Genomic DNA, 21,354 nt, shown 5'->3' with positions numbered 1-21,354 from the left:
GTGGGAGAGGAGAGCATCTAGGGAGGGTTCGACTGCCCCAACGCGCCCGAAGGAGAAGAATCATGGAGATGGAGGCATCAGGAATGCAGTGACACAAGCCCAGCCTTTTTCTGGATGCAGAAAAAGGGCGTCTGCCAGGGTTTGAGGGATCTCCCTGTCCCCTGCTCCTCCTTACTGGGTATTGACGAAGCAGTGGGCGGCTGTCAGCACCCACTGGGGGTGGATGATGGTCCCTCCGCACACGGGGACGAAGTGCATCTCGAACACCTGCTGGACACTCACGATCCAAGGCCAGGAACCCAGCTGTGCATTTTTGCCTCCAACCACTCGCCCGGTGCCGTAAGCCAAGGGACGGAGTCCACAGGTCCTGTGGAAACCAGAAACTCGTTACTGTCCTGCTTGAGACTTGGGGCTGAAAGGCAGGTACCTTCCCTCCCGACCTGGCATCGCTGTGTGGAGCACGGAGCCAAGGAACCCTGTGGGGCACCCAGGTGTCCACCTCTGTCTCTGCTTTAGCTCTTAGGGAGCCCTTAGCAGCCTGGGAAATGGAGAAGAATGTCAGGAACCACATGGGGTTGGAGAAGGAACCACATGGGGTTGGTGAAGCTGTTGGGAAGAGAGCATCCTCCAGTGAAGCCCAGCAGCGTTGCCCAAGCTCCCTCCCAGCCTGTTCCACTCACTCGCAGGTGTCCCAGGAGCCCTGTGCTGGCCAGAACAGGGCCAGGAGGACGAGGACTAAGAGAACCTTCATGGTGTGAGCGACACGAGGGAGATGAAGGTCCGAGAGCTGGTGTCCAGCAGAGCAACAACCCACACGTTGCCCGTAGCGCCCACGCCGCCCGCAGAGCCCGTGGCCCCAAGCTGATGTCACAGAGCGGCTGCTTCTGGGGGCTGGGTCCGGGGAACTCGGGGCTGGGGGGGGACATGGGGTGTTCCAAGCGGGAGGGGAGGTAGGAGGTGGGGTTGGACACCCCAAAATCCCCTACAAAACGCTCTGCTGGGGTGGTGTGTGTGGTTCCGAGCTCTGCCTGCCCCGAGCCAGCAGGGAAACCCCAAGGGTGGCAGCACAGGCTCTCTGGGAAGGGCACAGAATCGTTGAGGTTGGGAAAGAACTCGAAGATCATCCAGTTCAACCATCCACACAACACCAGCTGTGCCTACTAAGCCACGTCCCAATGTGTCACCCCAACACGTTTTCCTAACACCTCCAGGGATGGAGACTCCACCACACCCTCTGCCAGGGCTTCATCGCTCTTTCAGTAAAGAATTTTTTCCTAGTATCCATCTAAAGCTCCTCTGGCACAACCTGAGTCCCTTCCCTCTTGTTCTGGTGCTTGTCCCTGGGGAGAACACAACAACTCGCCTCAGCACAACCTCCTTTCTGGGAGCTGCAGAGAGCGATGAGGTCTCCTCTTAAGCCTCCTCTTCTCCAGACTAAACAGCCCCAGGTCCCTCAGCCGCTCCCAGAAACCCTGTTCTCCAGCCCCTTCCCCAGCTCCATTCCCTTCTCCGGACAAACTCCAGCCCCTCAAGGTCTTTCTTAGAGCGAGGAGCCCAAACCTGAACCCAGGATTTGAGGTGCAGCCTCCCCAGCGCTGAGCCAAGAGGACAATCCCTTCCCTGCTCCCCCTGGCCACACCACGGCTGGTCCAAGCCAGGAGGCTATTGGCCTTTTTGGCCACCTGGGCCCCTGCTGGTTCCTGTTCTGCTGCTGCCGACCAGCACCCCAGGTCCTTTTCCTCCGCTTTTCCCCACGCCCGGAGCGTTCCCTGGGGTTGTTGTGCCCAACACCCTGTGCCACTCACTCGCAGGTCTCCCACGATGCCTGCGCCCGCTGGCACAGGGCCAGCAGGAGGAAGGCGAGGAGCATCTTCATGGTTCCAGCGACACGAGGGAGATGAAGATCTGAGAGCTGGTGTCCAGCAGAGCACCAGCCCACACGCTGCCCGTAGCGCCCACGCCGCCCGCAGAGCCCGTGGCCCCAAGCTGATGTCACAGAGCGGCTGCTTCTGGGGGCTGGGTGCGGGGAAGTCGGGGCTGGGGGGGGACATGGGGTGTTCCAAGCGGGAGGGGAGGCTGGAGGTGGGGTTGGACACCCCAAAATCCCCTACAAAACGCTCTGCTGGGGTGGTGTGTGTGGTTCCGAGCTCTGCCTGCCCAGAGCATCCCTCTGCCCCACAGCCAGGAGAGAACCTGCCCGAGAGTCCCACAAACACCTCCCCAACCACGTTCTGTTGGCTCCAGCACTCTAGGAGAACCTTTCTGGGCAGGGAACACAGCTCTGGCAACTGCTGGCAGAGAGCAGGAGCAGATCCCTGGGGCTTATGGAGCCCCCAGCACCCTCTGAATCCTCTTTTCTTCTCTGCAGGGGGACAGCGGGGGTCCTCTGGTCTGCCAAGATCCCTCTACTGACCACTTCTGGCTGGTGGGGGTGACCAGCTTTGGGACAGGCTGTGCCCGAGCCCATCGTCCCGGGGTCTACACCGCCACGCAGCATTTCCGCGAGTGGATCCTGGGGGTGATGACGCACTACTCAGCTCGAGCGGCAGCTGCATCAGAACGCGCTTGGAGCCACTTTCCGACCACGACAAACCCTGCGGAGATAACCCCAGCGACGGAGCCGAGCGCTTTCAGCGCCTGCCCGATTCCAATCAACAAGCTGGTGGACTTCTTCACTAAGGTGAAGGAGCTCCTGCCGGTCCTGACAGGTCGAAGGACCTGAGAACAGGGGGAAGAGGACGCAGGGCAGGCTGAATGATGCCACCACCACGTTGTGCTGGGCCGCTGGCTGCTGCTCCACAGGCAGCCTTGAGGTCCCAGACCTGCTTGGTCCTGCCCTCCCACCTCAAGCTCCCCATCCAAGCCTATGGTGGCTGGTTGTGTTTTGTTAGGATGTTGTTTCTAGTCTGTTCTCTGTGTAGCAATAAATAGTTTTCACAGCAAACTCTGCTTCAGCCTCATTCTGTCTCCTGGGCGAGGCAAGGTCTCCATCCTGGTCGCTGCACAAGGTGAGAAGGGCACGAAGGGGAAGACTCACTCCAAAGGGTGACCCCGTGCCTGGTTGGACAAGAGGGAGAAAAGAAGGGAATGGTGGTTCCAGGGGCTGGAGGTCTTCAGAGAATCACAGGACGGTTTGGGTTGGAAGGGACCTCAATGACCCCAGTGAAGGCCAGGTTGGATGGAGCTTTGAGCACTCTGATCCAGTGGGAGGTGTCCCTGCCCACGGCAGGAGGGTTGGAACTGGCTGGGCTTTGAGGTCCCTTCCAACCCAAACCATTCCATGACTCTGTGATTTACAGGATTCCACTTTAATGAGTGAAGGAGTGAATTATTTGTTAAGAGGTGTGCAGGCTTGAGCTTCCAGATCTGACAAGTGCTATGGTTATTTACAATATCCTGCTTATCTGACACAGTTTGGGGAAGAACACGCGTAACTGAAAGGTAGAAAAACTGCCCTGTAGCAACAGTTTCCATCCCTCCATCCCTCCACTCCTCCCATACCTCCAGCCCTTCGCAGGGCTCTTCTTCATGGAGTAGGAATAAACTTCTGCTGTTGTACCCTGACGAAAATCACAGCTTGGTTCTTCTGTGGCTGCAGGACCCTTCTGACTGTCCTTGCACAGGGAAATACAGCAATCCATCCGACCAGATCTGGTGCTGGAATAGAGGAGGATCTGCAGGAGACGGCTTGTCTTCTCCACAGAGCTAGGCTGCTCTAAGCAGATCTGGGAATCACCTTCAGGTTCACTCTCCAAAACCAAAGCAGCTCTAATTCCTGTTGGTCTGGGGTCCAGTTCTGGTGCTGGTGAAGCCTTGTGACACCTCTGGGGCCCTGAGAGCATCTCAGCTGCTTCCAGACAGAGCCTGCCCTCTCCTCCTGGGGACGTGGCTGCACAATCAGCTGTGTCCTTGTGTCTCTCCACCCAAGCCAGGATGGCAGCAGGAAGCTCCCACACCTTGTATGAGCTTTGACGTTGTCCAGCACCCTCTTGTAGAGAGCAATGAGGTCTCCCCTCAGCCTCCTCTTCTCCAGGCTCAACACCCCCAGGGCCCTCAGGCTTCTTCTCCAGCCCCTTCCCCAGCTCCGTTGCTCTTCTCTGCACTCGCTCCAGAGCCTCAACATCCTTCTGGTGGGGAGGGGCCCAGCACTGACCCCAGGATTCGAGGAGCGGTCTCCCCAGGGCTGAGGCCAGAGGGACAAGAACCTCCCTTGCCCTGCTGGCCACGCCGGCTCTGCTCCAAGCCAAGATGCCCTTGGCCTTCTTGGCCCCCTGTGCCCCTGCTGCCTCCTGTTCAACCAACCCCCCCAGGTCTTTCTCCTCCAGGCACTTTCCAGCCAGCCTTCTCCTAGGCTGGAGCTGCCCAGGGTTGTTGTGTCCCAAGGGCAGGACCCGCCCTTTGGCCTCGTTAACCCTCATCCCGTTGGTCTCAGCCCATGGATCCAGCCTGTTCAGATCCCTTTGGAGCCTCCCGACCCTCCAGCAGATCCAGATTCCACCCAGCTCAGTGTCATCTCCAAACTTGCTAAGGATGCACTTGATGCCCTCATCCAGGTCATTGATAAGACATTGACCAGGGCTGGACCCAGCACTGAGCCCTGGGGACACCACTTGTCACTGGCCTCCAGCTGGAGTTAACTCCATCTCCCACCACTCTCCGGGCCCTCCAGCCAACCAGTTTTCCACCCAGGAGCTCGTTCTCCTGTTCAGGCCAGAGGGGACAATTTCTGAAGCAGAACGCTGGGAGAAACTGTGTCCAAGGCTTTCCTGAAGTCCAGGAAGATCCATCCCCAGCCTTTCCCTCATCCCTTCGAGCTCTCTCCCCATTCCTGCTGGATGCCCCCCAGCTCCTCACCTGGTCGTGGGAGTAGGGCACCCCAAGGAAGTGCTCGAAGCCCTAGTGGGTTGGGACAAAAGAGAAAGAAAGGGGTGATGAGGCAAAGGGATGAGACAAAGCAAGAGAAAAGGGAAGGATGTGAGAGGATGGATAATGATTTTGGTGTTTTATAACATGGTTTTTCAAATAGTGTTTTTCCAGGCACTGTTCTGTCTTGAGTGAAGCATGTTCCGTGCTGAACAGACGTGTTTTTTCCTCTAATCAGCTCTATTTGCAGATTTTCCCCTATCTCAAGCAGAGACAGAGAGCTGGAGTCAGCTCCGAATTAACAAGAGATTGCGCTGTTGTGAAATTCAGAACAACATTGAAACGAATCCTTGGAAAGTAATAGAGTATGCACAAGATTTCGAGGAAAATTGATATGTAGGCATGTACATGGGAAATATATTCTGTAACCAGCATTTCTCTCACTGAACACGACTGATGGGGATCGCCTGCCCTGATAAAAAAAAACCCAAACCAAGTCCTAGAGGGTTTATTCGTCAGTATTTTCGGTGTCAGGGGGACGAGGGCAGAGAGAGGGGATGGTGAAGGGAGACGGTGGGGATGAAGGCAGCCAGGAGGGCAGCCGTGGGCACAAAGGGGGGTGAAAGCAGCACAGGGGTCGTGGGAAAGTGGGGTGGGATGAAGGCAGATGGGGGGGTCGGGGAATGAAGCGAGAGAGGGGAGACATGAAGCTAGGGGGCAAGAGAGTGAGAAAGAGGGTAGCAGAGGGAGTGAGGTGAGGGCAGAGGTGGGGAGAGAGAGAGAGGGGGGTTCATGAGCTTCAACAAGGCCAAGGGCAACATCCTACACCTGAGTTGGGGCTGTTGACGGGAGCATGGAACCAAAATGCAGAGATCAATGTGATCAGCGAGTGTTCACTTTATTGAGCTTAGCTGTTTCTTTATAAACCCTTTTCGGTTACACAACTGGGTGCCCACCAGGGTATCTACAGTGTATTATTGGTTAAAGGTAGCTCTCCATAAGGCTATTACTAATCTATTATTGGCTAAACTACTGCACATGCTAAGAAACCAAGTTATACTGAACTTAAATACGTTGACAGTTCTCTTCAATTGTTTTTCTTTCAGCCGGTGCTTGTTCCCACAGAAGTAGCCACTACATTCCTCCCAGCTGGCCCCTGTTTATCTTTCGGCTCTCTGTTTCAAGGCCGTGTTAGAGTTGTTCAGTATTAAACAATCTCACAGCATCCAGGCCTTGTTCTGTGTAAAATGTTCCAACAATTCCCCCTTTTTGTTTTTTGATGACTAAAGCGTTCAGGTGAAACATATTATCGACTTGACGTTGTAGACACTGTAACACACAGGATAATTGTCAAAGCAATTAACACCATTAAAAATAAAATTCCTCCTTTGACCAACAGTTCTCATACCCATCCTGTTATCCACCCATTCTTTCAAGAACTGATCAGCCAGGGACATCCTTTAACTACCACCCATAGGATTAAGAGCATCCATAATGTTAACATCCTCCTCATTCTTGTTGACTGTTTTCGTGGCTGGGGCTTAACAGTTGTCATACAGCAACGTGGGCTTGATCCACCTCGCAGGTGCCCAAACTGGTCCTGCATCTCTTAAAACACAAACACAACCTCGTCCCCACGTTAGTAGCTTATACAGACCTGCCCATTGCCCATAATAACTGTTTTTCAATAGCACTTTCACATTGTCTTATATTTGCTCTGATTTTGACGACATGGTTTGTACATGCTTCAACTTTAGCACAATTTGATCATCTCCTGCTAATTGCAAAAAATTCATTACATATTGCACATTCATCAATGTATTTAGCAGTGTCTCTCCTGATTCTCACCCCCCACCTTTTTTCCTGCCGGGACGGGAGGAACCAAGCGGTCAAATCAAAATGATAAAGCAAGGTCAACTTTATTCAAAAGAAGTTAGGTTATATACTTTCCTTATACTCGACTACATCATCGTATTACAATTTCATTGGTTAGTAACAGCATGCAAATACATGTCAACCAACACCCCCAGGTCCCTCTCCTCCAGGCAGCTTTCTAGCCAGACTTCTCCTAGTCTGTAGCACTGCATAGGGTTGTTGTGCCCCAAGTGCAGGACCCGGCATTTGGCCTTGTTAAACCTCATGCCATTGGAGGTTTACGAGTTAGTAAAGCCACCCTCCAATGGTCCTTTTACGTTCCATGCTATTGTGTGATGTGCAGACGATTGGAGCACTACTGCGATGGTGCTGATCACGTCTATCTCGGTGCTGCCTCTGGTTCTTGCTCTGAGGTGAGAGCTGCTGCTTGCTCTGAGGTGAGAGCTGCTGCTCGCTGCGGAGGCGTCTGTGTTGGTACGTGCCTCTGAACCATGCTTTGCTCCTGGTTTTCTGACAATACTGTCCCGTTCTTATCCCATTTTGACTTACACCAACTGGTAAAATGTTTGTGCTTTCCACACCGAGGGCAGATTTTAGGCCCTCTCTCCTGGCGGTGCGTGTGGCAGTCTCTTTTAAAATGTCTCTCCTTGCCGTGTCTCTAACAAAACGTATTTCTGTCCCAGATTACAGTCAGGGCAGCAGCTACCAGCTGTGCTTGATAGGTAAGTGATCCCAGCTCTTGTTGTAGGAGTTTGCAGACTGCACCACATCTTTCTACATTCATCATTAGGATTTTTTGTCACAGATTGCAAAATTAAGGCTTCTGTAACTGCTCAGTTGTCTACCTGCTTGTCGAGCACACCCTTTGATGTATCTATAAACACCACAGAAAGGTCATGCCTGTTTCAACTTTCCAACATCCAGTATCTTTATAAGTGTTTATAACTGTCTTGATTCTTGAACTGGTACCAACGTTGTTTAATTGAGCCATTTCTTCTTGTATCTATTAACAGGCCCTTCTGTAACGCTGAAACTGTCTGGGTTTCGCGGCGGCAGTGGTGGTGAGCGGCTCCCCCCTCAGCCCAGGGCAGAGGCCCGCTCTGCGGGAGCTGGAGGGGTGGGGGGGGTGGGGGAGCGGCCCTTGGCCGGGCGGCTTGGTTCTCTTTTTACAGTTTTTGGAATCTCCTTTATCGCTTCATCACTAATTAGTTCCCAGTGCTGACTGCCGTGCCGCACACAGATCAAAGCTTGCAATCTTTCAACTTCTCCCTGCTACTGTGCCTCCCCCCTGGCTTGTGCCCGTTGGTCTGAGGGACAGTGAGGGGGGGGATCGGGCTCCTTGTCGGTGTCTATCGGACCCTCTTGGAGAGGATAGGTTGGAGGATTTTCACCACTGCCTCTTCATTATCTTTAAAAAGTGTGGAACCCATTCCTCCCCCGACCGCCGCTACTTGCCTGTAGCGGATCTTTGACTCCGGAGTCTTCTTTATTTGGACGCGCGTCTTACTCCAATCTTCAGAAATGCCGGAAAGCCATCAGCAATGCCGGAAAATCATCAGCAGTGCCGGAAAATCTTCAGCAGTTCCGGAAAAATCTTCAGCACCGGGTCAGTGCCGGAAAGTTTTCGGCCGGTCCTTCCACCCTCTACCGCGTCTTCAGTCGTTCAGAGCAACTTCGGCAAGCAATCTGAGGGTCCCTGTTCGGGCGCCACTCGTTGACAGGAGCATGGAACCAAAACGCAGAGATCAATGTGATCAGCGAGTGTTCACTTTATTGAGCTTAGCTGTTTCTTTATAAACCCTTTTCGGTTACACAACTGGGTGCCCACGAGGGTATCTACAGTGTATTATTGGTTAAAGGTAGCTGTCCATAAGGCTGTTACTAATCTATTATTGGCTAAACTACTGCACATGCTAAGAAACCAAGTTATACTGAACTTAAATACGTTGACAGTTCTCTTCAATTGTTTTTCTTTCAGCCGGTGCTGGTTCCCACAGAAGTAGCCACTACATTCCTCCCAGCTGGCCCCTGTTTATCTTTCGGCTCTCTGTTTCAAGGCCGTGTTAGAGTTGTTCAGTATTAAACAATCTCACAGCATCCAGGCCTTGTTCTGTGTAAAATGTTCCAACACGGGGCAATCTGCATTTTCAATCCAGACTGGGGAATGAGGAGATTGGGAGTAGCCGTGCGGAGAAGGACTTGGGGTGATGGGGGACGAGAAGCTCCACAGGAGCCACAATGTGTGCTCACAGCCCAGAATCCTCCTGGGCTGCATCCAGAGAACGTGGCCAGCAGGGAGGGAGGGGATTGTCCCCTCTGCTCCTCTCTGGGGAGACCTCAGCTGGAGGGTTGGGGCCAGGGCTGGAATCCTCAGCAGGAGAAGGAGATGGAGCTGTTGGAATGGGCCCAGAGGAGGCTCCAAGGATGATGCGAGGGCTGGAGAACCTCCCGTATGAGGACAGGCTGAGAGAGTTGGGGTGGTTCAGCCTGGAGAAGAGAAGGCTCCGGGGAGACCTTAGAGCAACCTCCCAGTCACTGTTGGATAGAAGCACTCTCCGATGCATTTTGTAACCTTCAAAGGTCTCTTTTTATCTAGTTTAGAGTTTGCAATTTCCCCCCTCAAGGCTGTTTGAGCAACCAGATCCAGCTTTGAGCAACAGAGCAGCCTGATCCAGTGGGAGGAGTCCCTGCCCATGGCAGAGGGGTTGGAACTGGATGATCTTTAAGGTCCCTTCATCCCAAACCATTCTGTGATTCCATGGTATGAACTGAAAGGCTTTCCCAGCCTGCACCATTCCGGGATCCCCTATCCAGCACGGCCCCTGCTGAGGCTGTTGCGTGGTGGACTGCAAACCCAGCCATTCCCTACAGAATAGTTTGGGTTGGAAGAGACCTTAAAGATCATGCTGTTCCAACTTCCTGAAATGGGCAGGAACACCTGCCACTGGATCTGGGGCTCAGAGCCCCATCCAACCTGGCCTTGAAGACCTCCAGGGATGGGGCAGCGACACCTTCCCTGGGAAACCTGTTCCAGGGCCTCCCCACCCTCATCATGAAGAAATTCCTCCTCCTGTCCAGTCTAACTCTGCCCCTCTCCAGTTTATCCCCACTGCCCCTCGTCCTATCCACAAAAGCCTTTGTGAACAGTCCCTCCCCAGCTTTCTTGGAGCCCCTGCAGGTACTGGAAGGTCTCTCTAAGGTCTCCTTGGAGCCTTCTCTTCTCCAGGCTGAACAAGCCCAACTCTCTCAGCCTGTCGTCGTACAGGAGGTTCTCCAGCCCTCGCATCATCCTTGGAGCCTCCTCTGGACTCGTTCCAATAGCTCCATCTGCTTCTTCTGGTCAGGATTCCAGAAGTGGACCCAACCCTGCAGCTGAGGCCTCACCAGAGAGAAATAGAGGGGCAGAATCCCCTCCCTCCCTGCTGGCCACGCTCTTTGGATGCAGCAGGAGAGCTCAGAGCCAGGTGCTGGTGCCTGATCCCAGGCTGCCCACACACACCACCCCTCAGAGCATTTTGTAGGGGATTTTGGGGTGTCCAACCCCACCTCCTGCCTCCCCTCCCACTTGGAACACCCCATGTCCCCCCCCAGCCCCGAGTTCCCCGCACCCAGCGCCCAGAAGCAGCCGCTCTGTGACATCAGCTTGGGGCCACGGGCTCTGCGGGCGGCGTGGGCGCTACGGGCAGCGTGTCGACTGGTGCTCTGCTGGACACCAGCTCTCGGATCTTCATCTCCCTCGTGTCGCTGGCACCATGAAGATGCTCCTCGCCTTCCTCCTGCTGGCCCTGTGCCAGCGGGCGCAGGCATCGTGGGAGACCTGCGAGTGAGTGGCACAGGGTGTTGGGCACAACAACCCCAGGGAACGCTCCGGGCGTGGGGAAAAGCGGAGGAAAAGGACCTGGGGTGCTGGTCAGCAGCAGCAGAACAGGAACCAGCAGGGGCCCAGGTGGCCAAAAAGGCCAATAGCCTCCTGGCTTGGACCAGCCGTGGTGTGGCCAGGGGGAGCAGGGAAGGGATTGTCCTCTTGGCTCAGCGCTGGGGAGGCTGCACCTCAAATCCTGGGTTCAGGTTTGGGCTCCTCGCTCTAAGAAAGACCTTGAGGGGCTGGAGTTTGTCCGGAGAAGGGAACGGAGCTGGGGAAGGGGCTGGAGAACAGGGGTTCTGGGAGCAGCTGAGGGACCTGGGGCTGTTTAGTCTGGAGAAGAGGAGGCTTAAGAGGAGACCTCATCGCTCTCTGCAGCTCCCAGAAAGGAGGTTGTGCTGAGGCGAGTTGTTGTGTTCTCCCCAGGGACAAGCAACAGAACAAGAGGGAAGGGACTCAGGTTGTGCCAGAGGAGCCTTAGATGGATACTAGGAAAAAATTCTTTACTGAAAGAGCGATGAAGCCCTGGCAGAGGGTGCGGTGGAGTCTCCATCCCTGGAGGTGTTAGGAAAACGTGTTGGGGTGACACATAGGGACGTGGCTTAGTAGGCAGAGCTGGTGTTGTGTGGATGGTTGAACTGGATGATCTTCGAGTTCTTTCCCAACCTCAACGAGTCTGTGCCCTTCCCAGAGAGCCTGTGCTGCCACCCTTGGGGTTTCCCTGCTGGCTCTGGGCAGGCAGAGCTCGGAACCACACACACCACCCCAGCAGAGCGTTTTGTAGGGGATTTTGGGGTGTCCAACCCCACCTCCTGCCTCCCCTCCCACTTGGAACACCCCATGTCCCCCCCTAGTCCCGAGTTCCCCGGACCCAGCCCCCAGAAGCAGCCACTCTGTGACATCAGCTTGGGGCCACGGGCTCTGCGGGCAGCGTGGGCGCTACGGGCAGTGTGTAGGCTGGTGCTCTGCTGGACACCAGCTCTCAGATCTTCATCTCCCTCGTGTCGCTAGAACCATGAAGGTTCTCTTAGTCCTCATCTTCCTGGCCTTGTTCTGGCCAGCACAGGGCTCCTGGGACACCTGCGAGTGAGTGGAACAGGCTGGGAGGGAGCTTGGGCAACACTGCTGGACTTCACTGGAGGATGCTCGCTTCCCAACAGCTTCACCAACCCCATGTGGTTCCTTCTCCAACCCCATGTTGTTCCTTCTCCACCTCCATGTGGTTCCCTCTCCAGCTCCATCTTGTTCTTTCTCCAACTCCATGTAGTTCCTTCTCCAATCCCATATGGTTCCTTCTCCAGCTCCATGTGGTTCCTTCTCCAGTCCCATATCGTTCCTTCTCCATTCCCATGTGGTTCTTTCTCCAACCCCATGTGGTTCCTGCTATTCTTCTCCATTTCCCAGGCTGCTAAGGGCTCCCTAAGAGCTAAAGCAGAGACAGAGGTGGACACCTGGGTGCCCCACAGGGTTCCTTGGCTCCGTGCTCCACACAGCGATGCCGGATGGGGAGGGAAGGTGCCTGCCCTTCAGCTCCAAGTCTCAAGCAGGACAGTAACGAGTTTCTGGTTTCCACAGGACCTGTGGACTCCGTCCCTTGGCTTACGGCACCGGGCGAGTGGTTGGAGGCAAAAATGCACAGCTGGGTTCCTGGCCATGGATTGTGAGCGTCCAGCAGGTGTTCAAGACGCACTTGGCCCCCGTGTGCGGAGGGACCATCATCCACCCCCAGTGGGTGCTGACAGCCGCCCACTGCTTCGTCAATACCCAGTAAGGAGGAGCAGGGGACAGGGAGATCCCTCAAACCCTGGCAGACGCCCTTTTTCTGCATCCAGAAAAAGGCTGGGCTTGTGTCACTGCATCGCCAATGCCTCCATCTCCATGATTCTTCTCCTTCGGGCGCGTTGGGGCAGTCGCACCCTCCCTAGATGCTCTCCTCTCCCACTTGGGAAGCAGGAGGCAGGGAAGCTGCAGCACGTGGCTCCTCTCCCTCTCACTTCTCTCTCCATCCACCTTCCAGGCACGTCCCAGCGTGGCGCGTGGTGGCCGGAACCACCTCGTTGACTCGCCCGGGTCCCGAGGAACAAGTGCGCTATGTCAGGCGGATCATCATCCACGAAGACTATTACAACATCACTCAGAGGAACGACATCGCCCTGATGGAGCTCTACGAGCCCTTCCACTGCGGCCTCTACGTGCAGCTCGCCTGCGTCCCCGACTTCTCCCTGCAGCTCTGGCAGCTGAGGAGCTGCTACGTCAGCGGCTGGGGGGTCACCACGGCCAGATGTGAGTTCCCCAGACGTATTTGAATCCTGGGAGGTGGTGGAGTTCCCTTCCCTGGAGGAGTTTAAGGGACGGGTGGACGAGGTGCTGAGGGACATGGGTTAGTGATTGATGGGAATGGTTGGACTCGATGATCCGATGGGTCTTTTCCAACCTGGTGATTCTATGATCTGCGTCCGGGGAGGTGGGAATGAGCTGCCAACCAGAGCAGGGTGGAAGGGGAACACCACAGCGATGCCGCTGCCGATGCAAAGCCAAGCCCTGGGGAAGAGAGGAGGAGAACTGGTGGCATGTGCTGGGGGTTCATTCCTGTCTTGTCCCCACAGCTTCTGGAGCACTGCCGGTGCTGCAGGAGGCCCGCGTCCACCTCATCGACACCCAAGTCTGTAACAGCAGCGGGTGGTACAGGGGCGCCGTCCACCCCCACAACCTGTGTGCGGGCTACGCGCAGGGCGGCATCGACACCTGCCAGGTAGGAGGGTGATCCCAGTCCCTAGCAAGTCCCCCTCCCACCACGGGGTCCCCATCACTCCGGGGGTCTCCTCCTCATCTCCAGCTGCTGCTCCATGCTCAGCGTCCAGTTGTCCCACAGCACTGTGACTCTGCAAAAAAGCTCATCCCATGTTCTCAGCATGCAGGGACCAACCCTGGAACATCCCTCTGCCCCACAGCCAGGAGAGAACCTGCCTGAGAGTCCCACAAACACCTCCCCAACCACGTTCTGTTGGCTCCAGCACTCTAGGAGAACCTTTCTGGGCAGGGAACACAGCTCTGGCAACTGCTGGCAGAGAGCAGGAGCAGATCCCTGGGGCTTACGGAGCCCCCAGCACTCTCTGAATCCTCTTTTCTTCTCCGCAGGGGGACAGCGGGGGTCCTCTGGTCTGCCAAGATCCCTCTACTGACCACTTCTGGCTGGTGGGGGTGACCAGCTTTGGGACAGGCTGTGCCCGAGCCCATCGTCCCGGGGTCTACACCGCCACGCAGCATTTCCGTGACTGGATCCTGGGGGTGATGACGCGCTACTCGGCTCCAGTGGCACCTGCATCTGAACGCACTTGGAGCCACTTTCCGACCACAACAAACCCTGTGGAGATAACCCCAGCGACGGAGCCGAGCGCTTTCAGCGCCTGCCCGATTCCAATCAACAAGCTGGTGGACTTATTCACTAAGGTGAAGGAGCTCCTGCAGGTCCTGACAGGTCGAAGGACCTGAGAACAGGGGGAAGAGGACGCAGGGCAGGCTGAATGATGCCACCACCACGTTGTGCTGGGCCGCTGGCTGCTGCTCCACAGGCAGCCTTGAGGTCCCAGACCTGCTTGGTCCTACCCTCCCACCTCAAGCTCCCCATCCAAGCCTACGATGACTGGTTGTGTTTTGTTAGGATGTTGTTTCTAGTCTGTTCTCTGGGTAGGAATAAATAGTTTTCACAGCAAACTCTGCTTCAGCCTCATTCTGTCTCCTGGGCGAGGCAAGGTCTCCATCGTGGTCGCTGCACAAGGTGAGAAGGGCACGAAGGGGAAGACTCACTCCAAAGGGTGACCCCGTGCCTGGTTGGACAAGAGGGAGAGAAGAAGGGAATGGTGGTTCCAGGGGCTGGAGGTCTTCAGAGAATCACAGGATGGTTTGGGTTGGAAGGGACCTCAATGACCCCAATGAAGGCCAGGTTGGATGGAGCTTTGAGCACTCTGACTCAGTGGGAGGTGTCCCTGCCCACGGCAGGAGGGTTGGAACTGGCTGGGCTTTGAGGTCCCTTCCAACCCAAACCATTCCATGACTCTGTGATTTACAGGATTCCACTTTAATGAGTGAAGGAGTGAATTATTTGTTAAGAGGTGTGCAGGCTTGAGCTTCCAGATCTGACAAGTGCTATGGTTATTTACAATATCCTGCTTATCTGACACAGTTTGGGGAAGAACACGCGTAACTGAAAGGTAGAAAAACTGCCCCATAGCAACAGTTTCCATCCCTCCATCCCTCTACTCCTCCCATCCCTCCATCCCTCTACTCCTCCCATCCCTCCAGCCCTTCGCTGGGCCCTCCTTCATGGAGTAGGAATAAACTTCTGCTGTTGTACCCTGACGAAAATCACAGCTTGGTTCTTCTGTGGCTGCAGGACCCTTCTGACTGTCCTTGCACAGGGAAATACAGCAATCCATCCGACCAGATCTGGTGCTGGAATAGAGGAGGATCTGCAGGAGACGGCTTGTCTTCTCCACAGAGCTTGGCTGCTCTAAGCACATCCGGGAATCACCTTCAGGTTCACTCTCCAAAACCAAAGCAGCTCTAATTCCTGTTGGTCTGGGGTCCGGTTCTGGTGCTGGTGAAGTCGTGTGACACCTCTGGGGCCCTGAGAGCATCTCAGCTGCTTCCAGACAGAGCCTGCCCTCTCCTCCTGGGGACGTGGCTGCACAATCAGCTGTGTCCTTGTGTCTCTCCACCCAAGCCAGGATGGCAGCAGGAAGCTCCCACACCTTGTATGAGCTTTGACGTTGTCCAGCACCCTCTTGTAGAGAGCAATGAGGTCTCCCCTCAGCCTCCTCTTCTCCAGGCTCAACACCCCCAGGGCCCTCAGGGTTGTTCTCCAGCCCCTTCCCCAGCTTCGTTGCTCTTCTCTGCACTCGCTCCAGAGCCTCAACATCCTTCTGGTGGGGAGGGGCCCAGAACTGACCCCAGGATTCGAGGAGCGGTCTCCCCAGGGCCGAGGCCAGAGGGAGAAGAACCTCCCTGGCCCTGCTGGCCACGTCGGGTCTGATCCAAGCCAAGATGCCCTTGGCCTTCTTGGCCCCCTGGGCCCCTGCTGGCTCCTGTCCAACCAACCCCCCCAGGTCCTTCTCCTCCAGGCACTTTCCAGCCAGCCTTCTCCTAGGCTGGAGCTGCCCAGGGTTGTTGTGCCCCAAGGGCAGGACCCGCCCTTTGGCCTCGTTAACCCTCATCCCGTTGGTCTCAGCCCATGGATCCAGCCTGTTCAGGTCCCTTTGGAGCCTCCCACCCAGACATGTCGGACTACAACTCCCGGCATGCCCCGCGGCAGACTCAATATATAGCCTTTTCTACGGCGAATCACGCGGCGAACTACATTTCCCGGCTTGCCCCGTGGCGCTTCCGGTCACCGCACCGGAAGTCTGTGTCTCCGCTTCCGGCCCGGGGCGGTGGGTCTCGCGGCAGGCGGCGCCATGGGGCCTCGGGGCTGGTTCCTCCCGTTGGTTCTGGGGCTGCTCCGGGGAGCGGCCTCCGCCCGGCCCAGCTTCGTGCTGCTGCTGGCGGACGATCTGGGCTTCGGGGACCTGGGGTGCTACGGGCACCCGTCCTCCGCCACGCCGCGCCTGGACCGGCTGGCGGCCCGGGGGCTGCGCTTCACCGACTTCTACAGCAGCTCCCCCGTCTGCAGCCCCTCCCGGTGCGGCCCTGGGGCGCGAGGAGCCGGGCCCCGCTCTCCTCCCTCTTCCCCGACCTCGTCCTCATCCCCCTCTCCGTCTCTGGCCTCGTTCCCCCCCTCTCTCTCTGGCCTCGCCCCCCCCGCTCTCTGTCTGGCCTCGTCCCCCACCCGTCCCTGTCTGGCCTCGTCCCCGCCCCTCTCTCTCTGCCGTCGTCCCTCCCATCTCTCTCTGGCCTCATCCCCCTCCAGCTTCGCCCTGGTCCCCCCTCTCTGCCGTCCTTTCCTCCTCTCATCCTCATCTGGATCTGCTGGAGGATCAGGAGGCTCCAAAGGGATCTGAACAGGCTGGATCCATGGGCTGAGACCAACGGGATGAGGGTTAACGAGGCCAAAGGGCGGGTCCTGTCCTTGGGGCACAACAACCCTGGGCAGCTCCAGCCTAGGAGAAGCCTGGCTGGAAAGTGCCTGGAGGAGAAGGACCTGGGGGGGTTGGTTGAACAGGAGCCAGCAGGGGCCCAGGGGGCCAAGAAGGCCAAGGGCATCTTGGCTTGGAGCAGAGCCGGCGTGGCCAGCAGGGCCAGGGAGGTTCTTCTCCCTCTGGCCTCGGCCCTGGGGAGACCGCTCCTCGAATCCTGGGGTCAGTGCTGGGTCCCTCCCCACCAGAAAGCTGTTGAGGCTCTAGAGCGAGTGCAGAGAAGAGCAAGGAAGCTGGTGAAGGGGCTGGAGAACAATTAAAGTGGAATCCTGTAAATCACAGAATCATGGAATAGTTTGGGTGGGAAGGGACCTCAAAACCCACCCAGTTCCAACCTTCCTGCCGTGGGCAGGGACACCTCCCACTGGATCAGAGTGCTCAAAGCTCCATCCAACCTGGCCTTCATTGGGGTCATTGACATCCCTTCCAACCCAAACCGTCCTGTGATTCTCTGAAGACCTCCAGCCCCTGGAACCACCATTCCCTTCTTCTCTCCCTCTTGTCCAAGCAGGCACGGGGTCACCCTTTGGAGTGAGTCTTTCCCTTCATGCCCTTCTCACCTTGTGCAGCGACCAGGATGGAGACCTTGCCTCGGCCAGGAGACAGAATGAGGCTGAAGCAGAGTTTGCTGTGAAAACTATTTATTGCTATACAGGGAACAGACTAGAAACAACATCCTAACAAAACACAACCAGCCATCGTAGGCTTGGATGGGGAGCTTGAGGTGGGAGGGCAGGACCAAGCAGGTCTGGGACCTCAAGGCTGCTCCTCTTCCCCCTGTTCTCAGGTCCTTCGACCTGTCAGGACCTGCAGGAGCTCCATCACCTTAGTGAATAAGTCCACCAGCTTGTTGATTGGAATCGGGCAGGTGCTGAAAGCGCTCGGCTCCGTCGCTGGGGTTATCTCCGCAGGGTTTGTCGTGGTTGGAAAGTGGCTCCAAGTGCGTTCCGATGCAGCTGCCGCTGGAGCCGAGTAGCGCTTCATCACCCCCAGGATCCAGTCGCGGAAATGCTGCGTGGCGGTGTAGACCCCGGGACGATGGGCTCGGGCACAGCCTGTCCCAAAGCTGGTCACCCCCACCAGCCAGAAGTGGTCAGTAGAGGGATCTTGGCAGACCAGAGGACCCCCGCTGTCCCCCTGCAGAGAAGAAAAGAGGATTCAGAGGGTGCTGGGGGCTCCATAAGCCCCAGGGATCTGCTCCTGCTCTCTGCCAGCAGTTGCCAGAGCTGTGTTCCCTGCCCAGAAAGGTTCTCCTAGAGTGCTGGAGGCAACGGAACGTGGTTGGGGAGGTGTTTGTGGGACTCTCAGGCAGGTTCTCTCCTGGCTGTGGGGCAGAGGGATGTTCCAGGGTTGGTCCCTGCATGCTGAGAACATGGGATGAGCTTTTTTGCAGAGTCACAGTGCTGTGGGACAACTGGACGCTGAGCATGGAGCAGCAGCTGGAGACGAGGAGGTGACCCCCGGAGTGATGGGGACCCCGTGGTGGGAGGGGGACTTGCTAGGGACTGGGATCACCCTCCTACCTGGCAGGTGTCGATGCCGCCCTGCGCGTAGCCCGCACACAGGTTGTGGGGGTGGACGGCTCCCCTGTACCACCTGCTGCTGTTACAGACTTGGGTGTCGATGAGGTGGACGCGGGCCTCCTGCAGCACCGGCAGTGCTCCAGAAGCTGTGGGGACAAGACAGGAATGAACCCCCAGCAGATGCCACCAGTTCTCCTCCTCTCTTCCCCAGGGCTTGGCTTTGCATCGGCAGCAGCATCGCTGTGGTGTTCCCCTTCCACCCTGCTCTGGTTGGCAGCTCATTCCCACCTCCCCGGACGCAGATCATAGAATCACCAGGTTGCAAAAGACCCAGTGGATCATCGAGTCCAACCATTCCCATCAACACTAAACCATGTCCCTCAACATATCATCCACCCGCCCCTTAAACTCCTCCAGGGGAGGGGACTCCACCACCTCCCAGGATACAAATACGTCTGGGGAACTCACATCTGGCCGTGGTGACCCCCCAGCCGCTGACGTAGCAGCTTCTCAGCTGCCAGAGCTGCAGGGAGAAATCAGGGACGCAGGCGAGCTGCACGTAGAGGCTGCACTGGAAGGGCTCGTAGAGCTCCATCAGGGCGATGTCGTTCCTCTGAGTGATGTTGTAATAGTCTTCGTGGATGATGATCCGCCTGACATAGCGCACTTGTTCCTCGGGACCCGGGCGAGTCAACGAGGTGGTTCCGGCCACCACGCGCCATGCTGGGACGTGCCTGGAAGGTGGATGGAGAGAGAAGTGAGAGGGAGAGGAGCCACGCGCTGCAGCTTCCCTGCCTCCTGCTTCCCAAGTGGGAGAGGAGAGCATCTAGGGAGGGTGCGACTGCCCCAAGACGCCCGGAGGAGAAGAATCATGGAGATGGAGGCATCGGGAATGCAGTGACACAAGCCCAGCCTTTTTCTGGATGCAGAAAAAGGGCGTCTGCCAGGGTTTGAGGGATCTCCCTGTCCCCTGCTCCTCCTTACTGGGTATTGACGAAGCAGTGGGCGGCTGTCAGCACCCACTGGGGGTGGATGATGGTCCCTCCGCACACGGGAGCCAAGTGTGTCTTGAACACCTGTTGGACGCTCACAATCCATGGCCAGGAACCCAGCTGTGCATTTTTGCCTCCAACCACTCGCCCGGTGCCGTAAGCCAAGGGACGGAGTCCACAGGTCCTGTGGAAACCAGAAACTCGTTACTGTCCTGCTTGAGACTTGGGGCTGAAGGGCAGGCACCTTCCCTCCTCATCCGGCATCGCTGTGTGGAGCACGGAGCCAAGGAACCCCGTGGGGCACCCAGGTGTCCACCTCTGTCTCTGCTTTAGCTCTTAGGGAGCTCTTAGCAGCCTGGGAAATGGAGAAGAATGTCAGGAACCACATGGGGTTGGAGAAAGAACCACATGGGAATGGAGTAGGAAATACACGGGACTGGAGAAGGAACCACATGAAGCTGGAGAAGGAACGATATGGGATTGGAGAAGGAACTACAAGGAGTTGGAGAAAGAACAAGATGGAGCTGGAGAGGGAACCACATGGAGGTGGAGAAGGAACAACATGGGGTTGGAGAAGGAACCACATGGGGTTGGTGAAGCTGTTGGGAAGCGAGCATCCTCCAGTGAAGCCCAGCAGCGTTGCCCAAGCTCCCTCCCAGCCTGTTCCACTCACTTGCAGGTGTCCCAGGAGCCCTGTGCTGGCCAGAACAGGGCCAGGAGGACGAGGACTAAGAGAACCTTCATGGTGCCAGCAACACGAGGGAGATGAAGATCCGAGAGCTGGTGTCCAGCAGAGCACCAGCCGACACACTGCCCGTAGCGCCCACGCTGCCCGCAGAGCCCGTGGCCCCAAGCTGATGTCACAGAGCGGCTGCTTCTGGGGGCTGGGTCCGGGGAAGTCGGGGCTGGGGGGGGACATGGGGTGTTCCAAGTGGGAGGGGAGGCAGGAGGTGGGGTTGGACACCCCAAAATCCCCTACAAAATGCTCTGAGGGGTGGTGTGTGTGGGCAGCCTGGGATCAGGCACCAGCAGCTGGCTCTGAGCTCTCCTGCTGCATCCAAAGAGCGTGGCCAGCAGGGAGGGAGGGGATTCTGCCCCTCTATTTCTCTCTGGTGAGGCCTCTGCTGGAGGGTTGGGTCCACTTCTGGAATCCTGTCCAGAAGAAGCAGATGGAGCTATTGGAACGAGTCCAGAGGAGGCTCCAAGGATGCGAGGGCTGCAGAACCTCCTGTACGACGACAGGCTGAGAGAGTTGGGGTTGTTCAGCCTAGAGAAGAGAAGGCTCCAAGGAGACCTTAGAAAGACCTTCCAGTACCTGAAGGGGCTCCAAGAAAGCTGGGGAGGGACTGTTCACAAAGGCTTTTGTGGATAGGACGAGGGGCAGTGGGGATAAACTGGAGAGGGGCAGAGTTAGACTGGACATGAGGAAGAATTCCATAGGGAATGGCTGGGTTTGCAGTCCACCACACAACAGCCTCAGCAGGAGCCGTGCTGGATAGGGGATCCCGGAATGGTGCAGGCTGGGAAAGCCTTTTGGTTCATACCATGCAATCACAGAATGGTTTGGGATGAAGGGACCTTAAAGACCATCCAGTTCCAACCCCCCTGCCATGGGCAAGGACGCCTCCCACTGGATCAGGCTGCTCGGTTGCTCAAAGCTGGATCTGGTTGCTCAAACTTCAAACAGCCTTGATGGGGGAAATTGCAAACTCTAAACTAGATAAAAAGAGACCTGTAGGTTACAAAATGCATCAGAGAGTGCTTCTATCCAACGGTGACTGGGAGGTTGCTATAAGGTCTCCCCGGAGCCTTCTCTTCTCCAGGCTGAACAAGCCCAACTCTCTCAGCCTGTCCTCACATGGGAGGTGCTCCTGCTCTCGGATCATCTTTGTAGCCTCCTCTGGGCCCGTTCCAACAGCTCCATCTCCTTCTCCTGCTGAGGGTTCCAGCCCTGGCCCCAACCCTCCAGCTGAGGTCTCCCAGAGAGGAGCAGAGGGGACAATCCCCTCCCTCCCTGCTGGTCAAGTTCTCTGGATGCAGCCCAGGAGATTTCTGGGCTGGGAGCACACCTTGTGGCTCCTGTGGAGCTTCTCGTCCCCCATCACCCC

At 56.7% G+C, this 21,354-nt stretch overlaps 2 protein-coding genes across 2 annotated transcripts; one reads left to right on the top strand and one right to left on the bottom strand.

Annotated features, from left to right (window-relative positions):
* Positions 1–10,490: 10,490 nt before the first annotated feature.
* On the top strand, positions 10,491–14,092 carry LOC138716809 (acrosin-like). Its single transcript, XM_069849990.1, has 5 exons — positions 10,491–10,561; positions 12,176–12,367; positions 12,618–12,867; positions 13,161–13,352; positions 13,739–14,092. Exons 1-5 carry the CDS (start codon positions 10,491–10,493, stop codon positions 14,090–14,092), a joined length of 1,059 nt encoding a protein of 352 aa, XP_069706091.1.
* Positions 14,093–17,514: 3,422 nt separating this feature from the next.
* Positions 17,515–19,990, bottom strand: LOC138716804 (acrosin-like). The gene is made up of 5 exons (XM_069849985.1): positions 19,920–19,990; positions 19,239–19,430; positions 18,723–18,988; positions 18,255–18,400; positions 17,515–17,868 (listed from the first exon to the last, which is right to left on the bottom strand). Exons 1-5 carry the CDS (start codon positions 19,988–19,990, stop codon positions 17,515–17,517), a joined length of 1,029 nt encoding a protein of 342 aa, XP_069706086.1.
* Between the last annotated feature and the right edge of the window lie 1,364 nt (positions 19,991–21,354).

The sequence above is a fragment of the Phaenicophaeus curvirostris genome, chromosome 1 (genome assembly GCF_032191515.1).
Source record: "Phaenicophaeus curvirostris isolate KB17595 chromosome 1, BPBGC_Pcur_1.0, whole genome shotgun sequence".
Lineage (NCBI taxonomy): Eukaryota > Metazoa > Chordata > Aves > Cuculiformes > Cuculidae > Phaenicophaeus > Phaenicophaeus curvirostris.
This window is presented reverse-complemented; position numbering and strand designations above follow the sequence as displayed.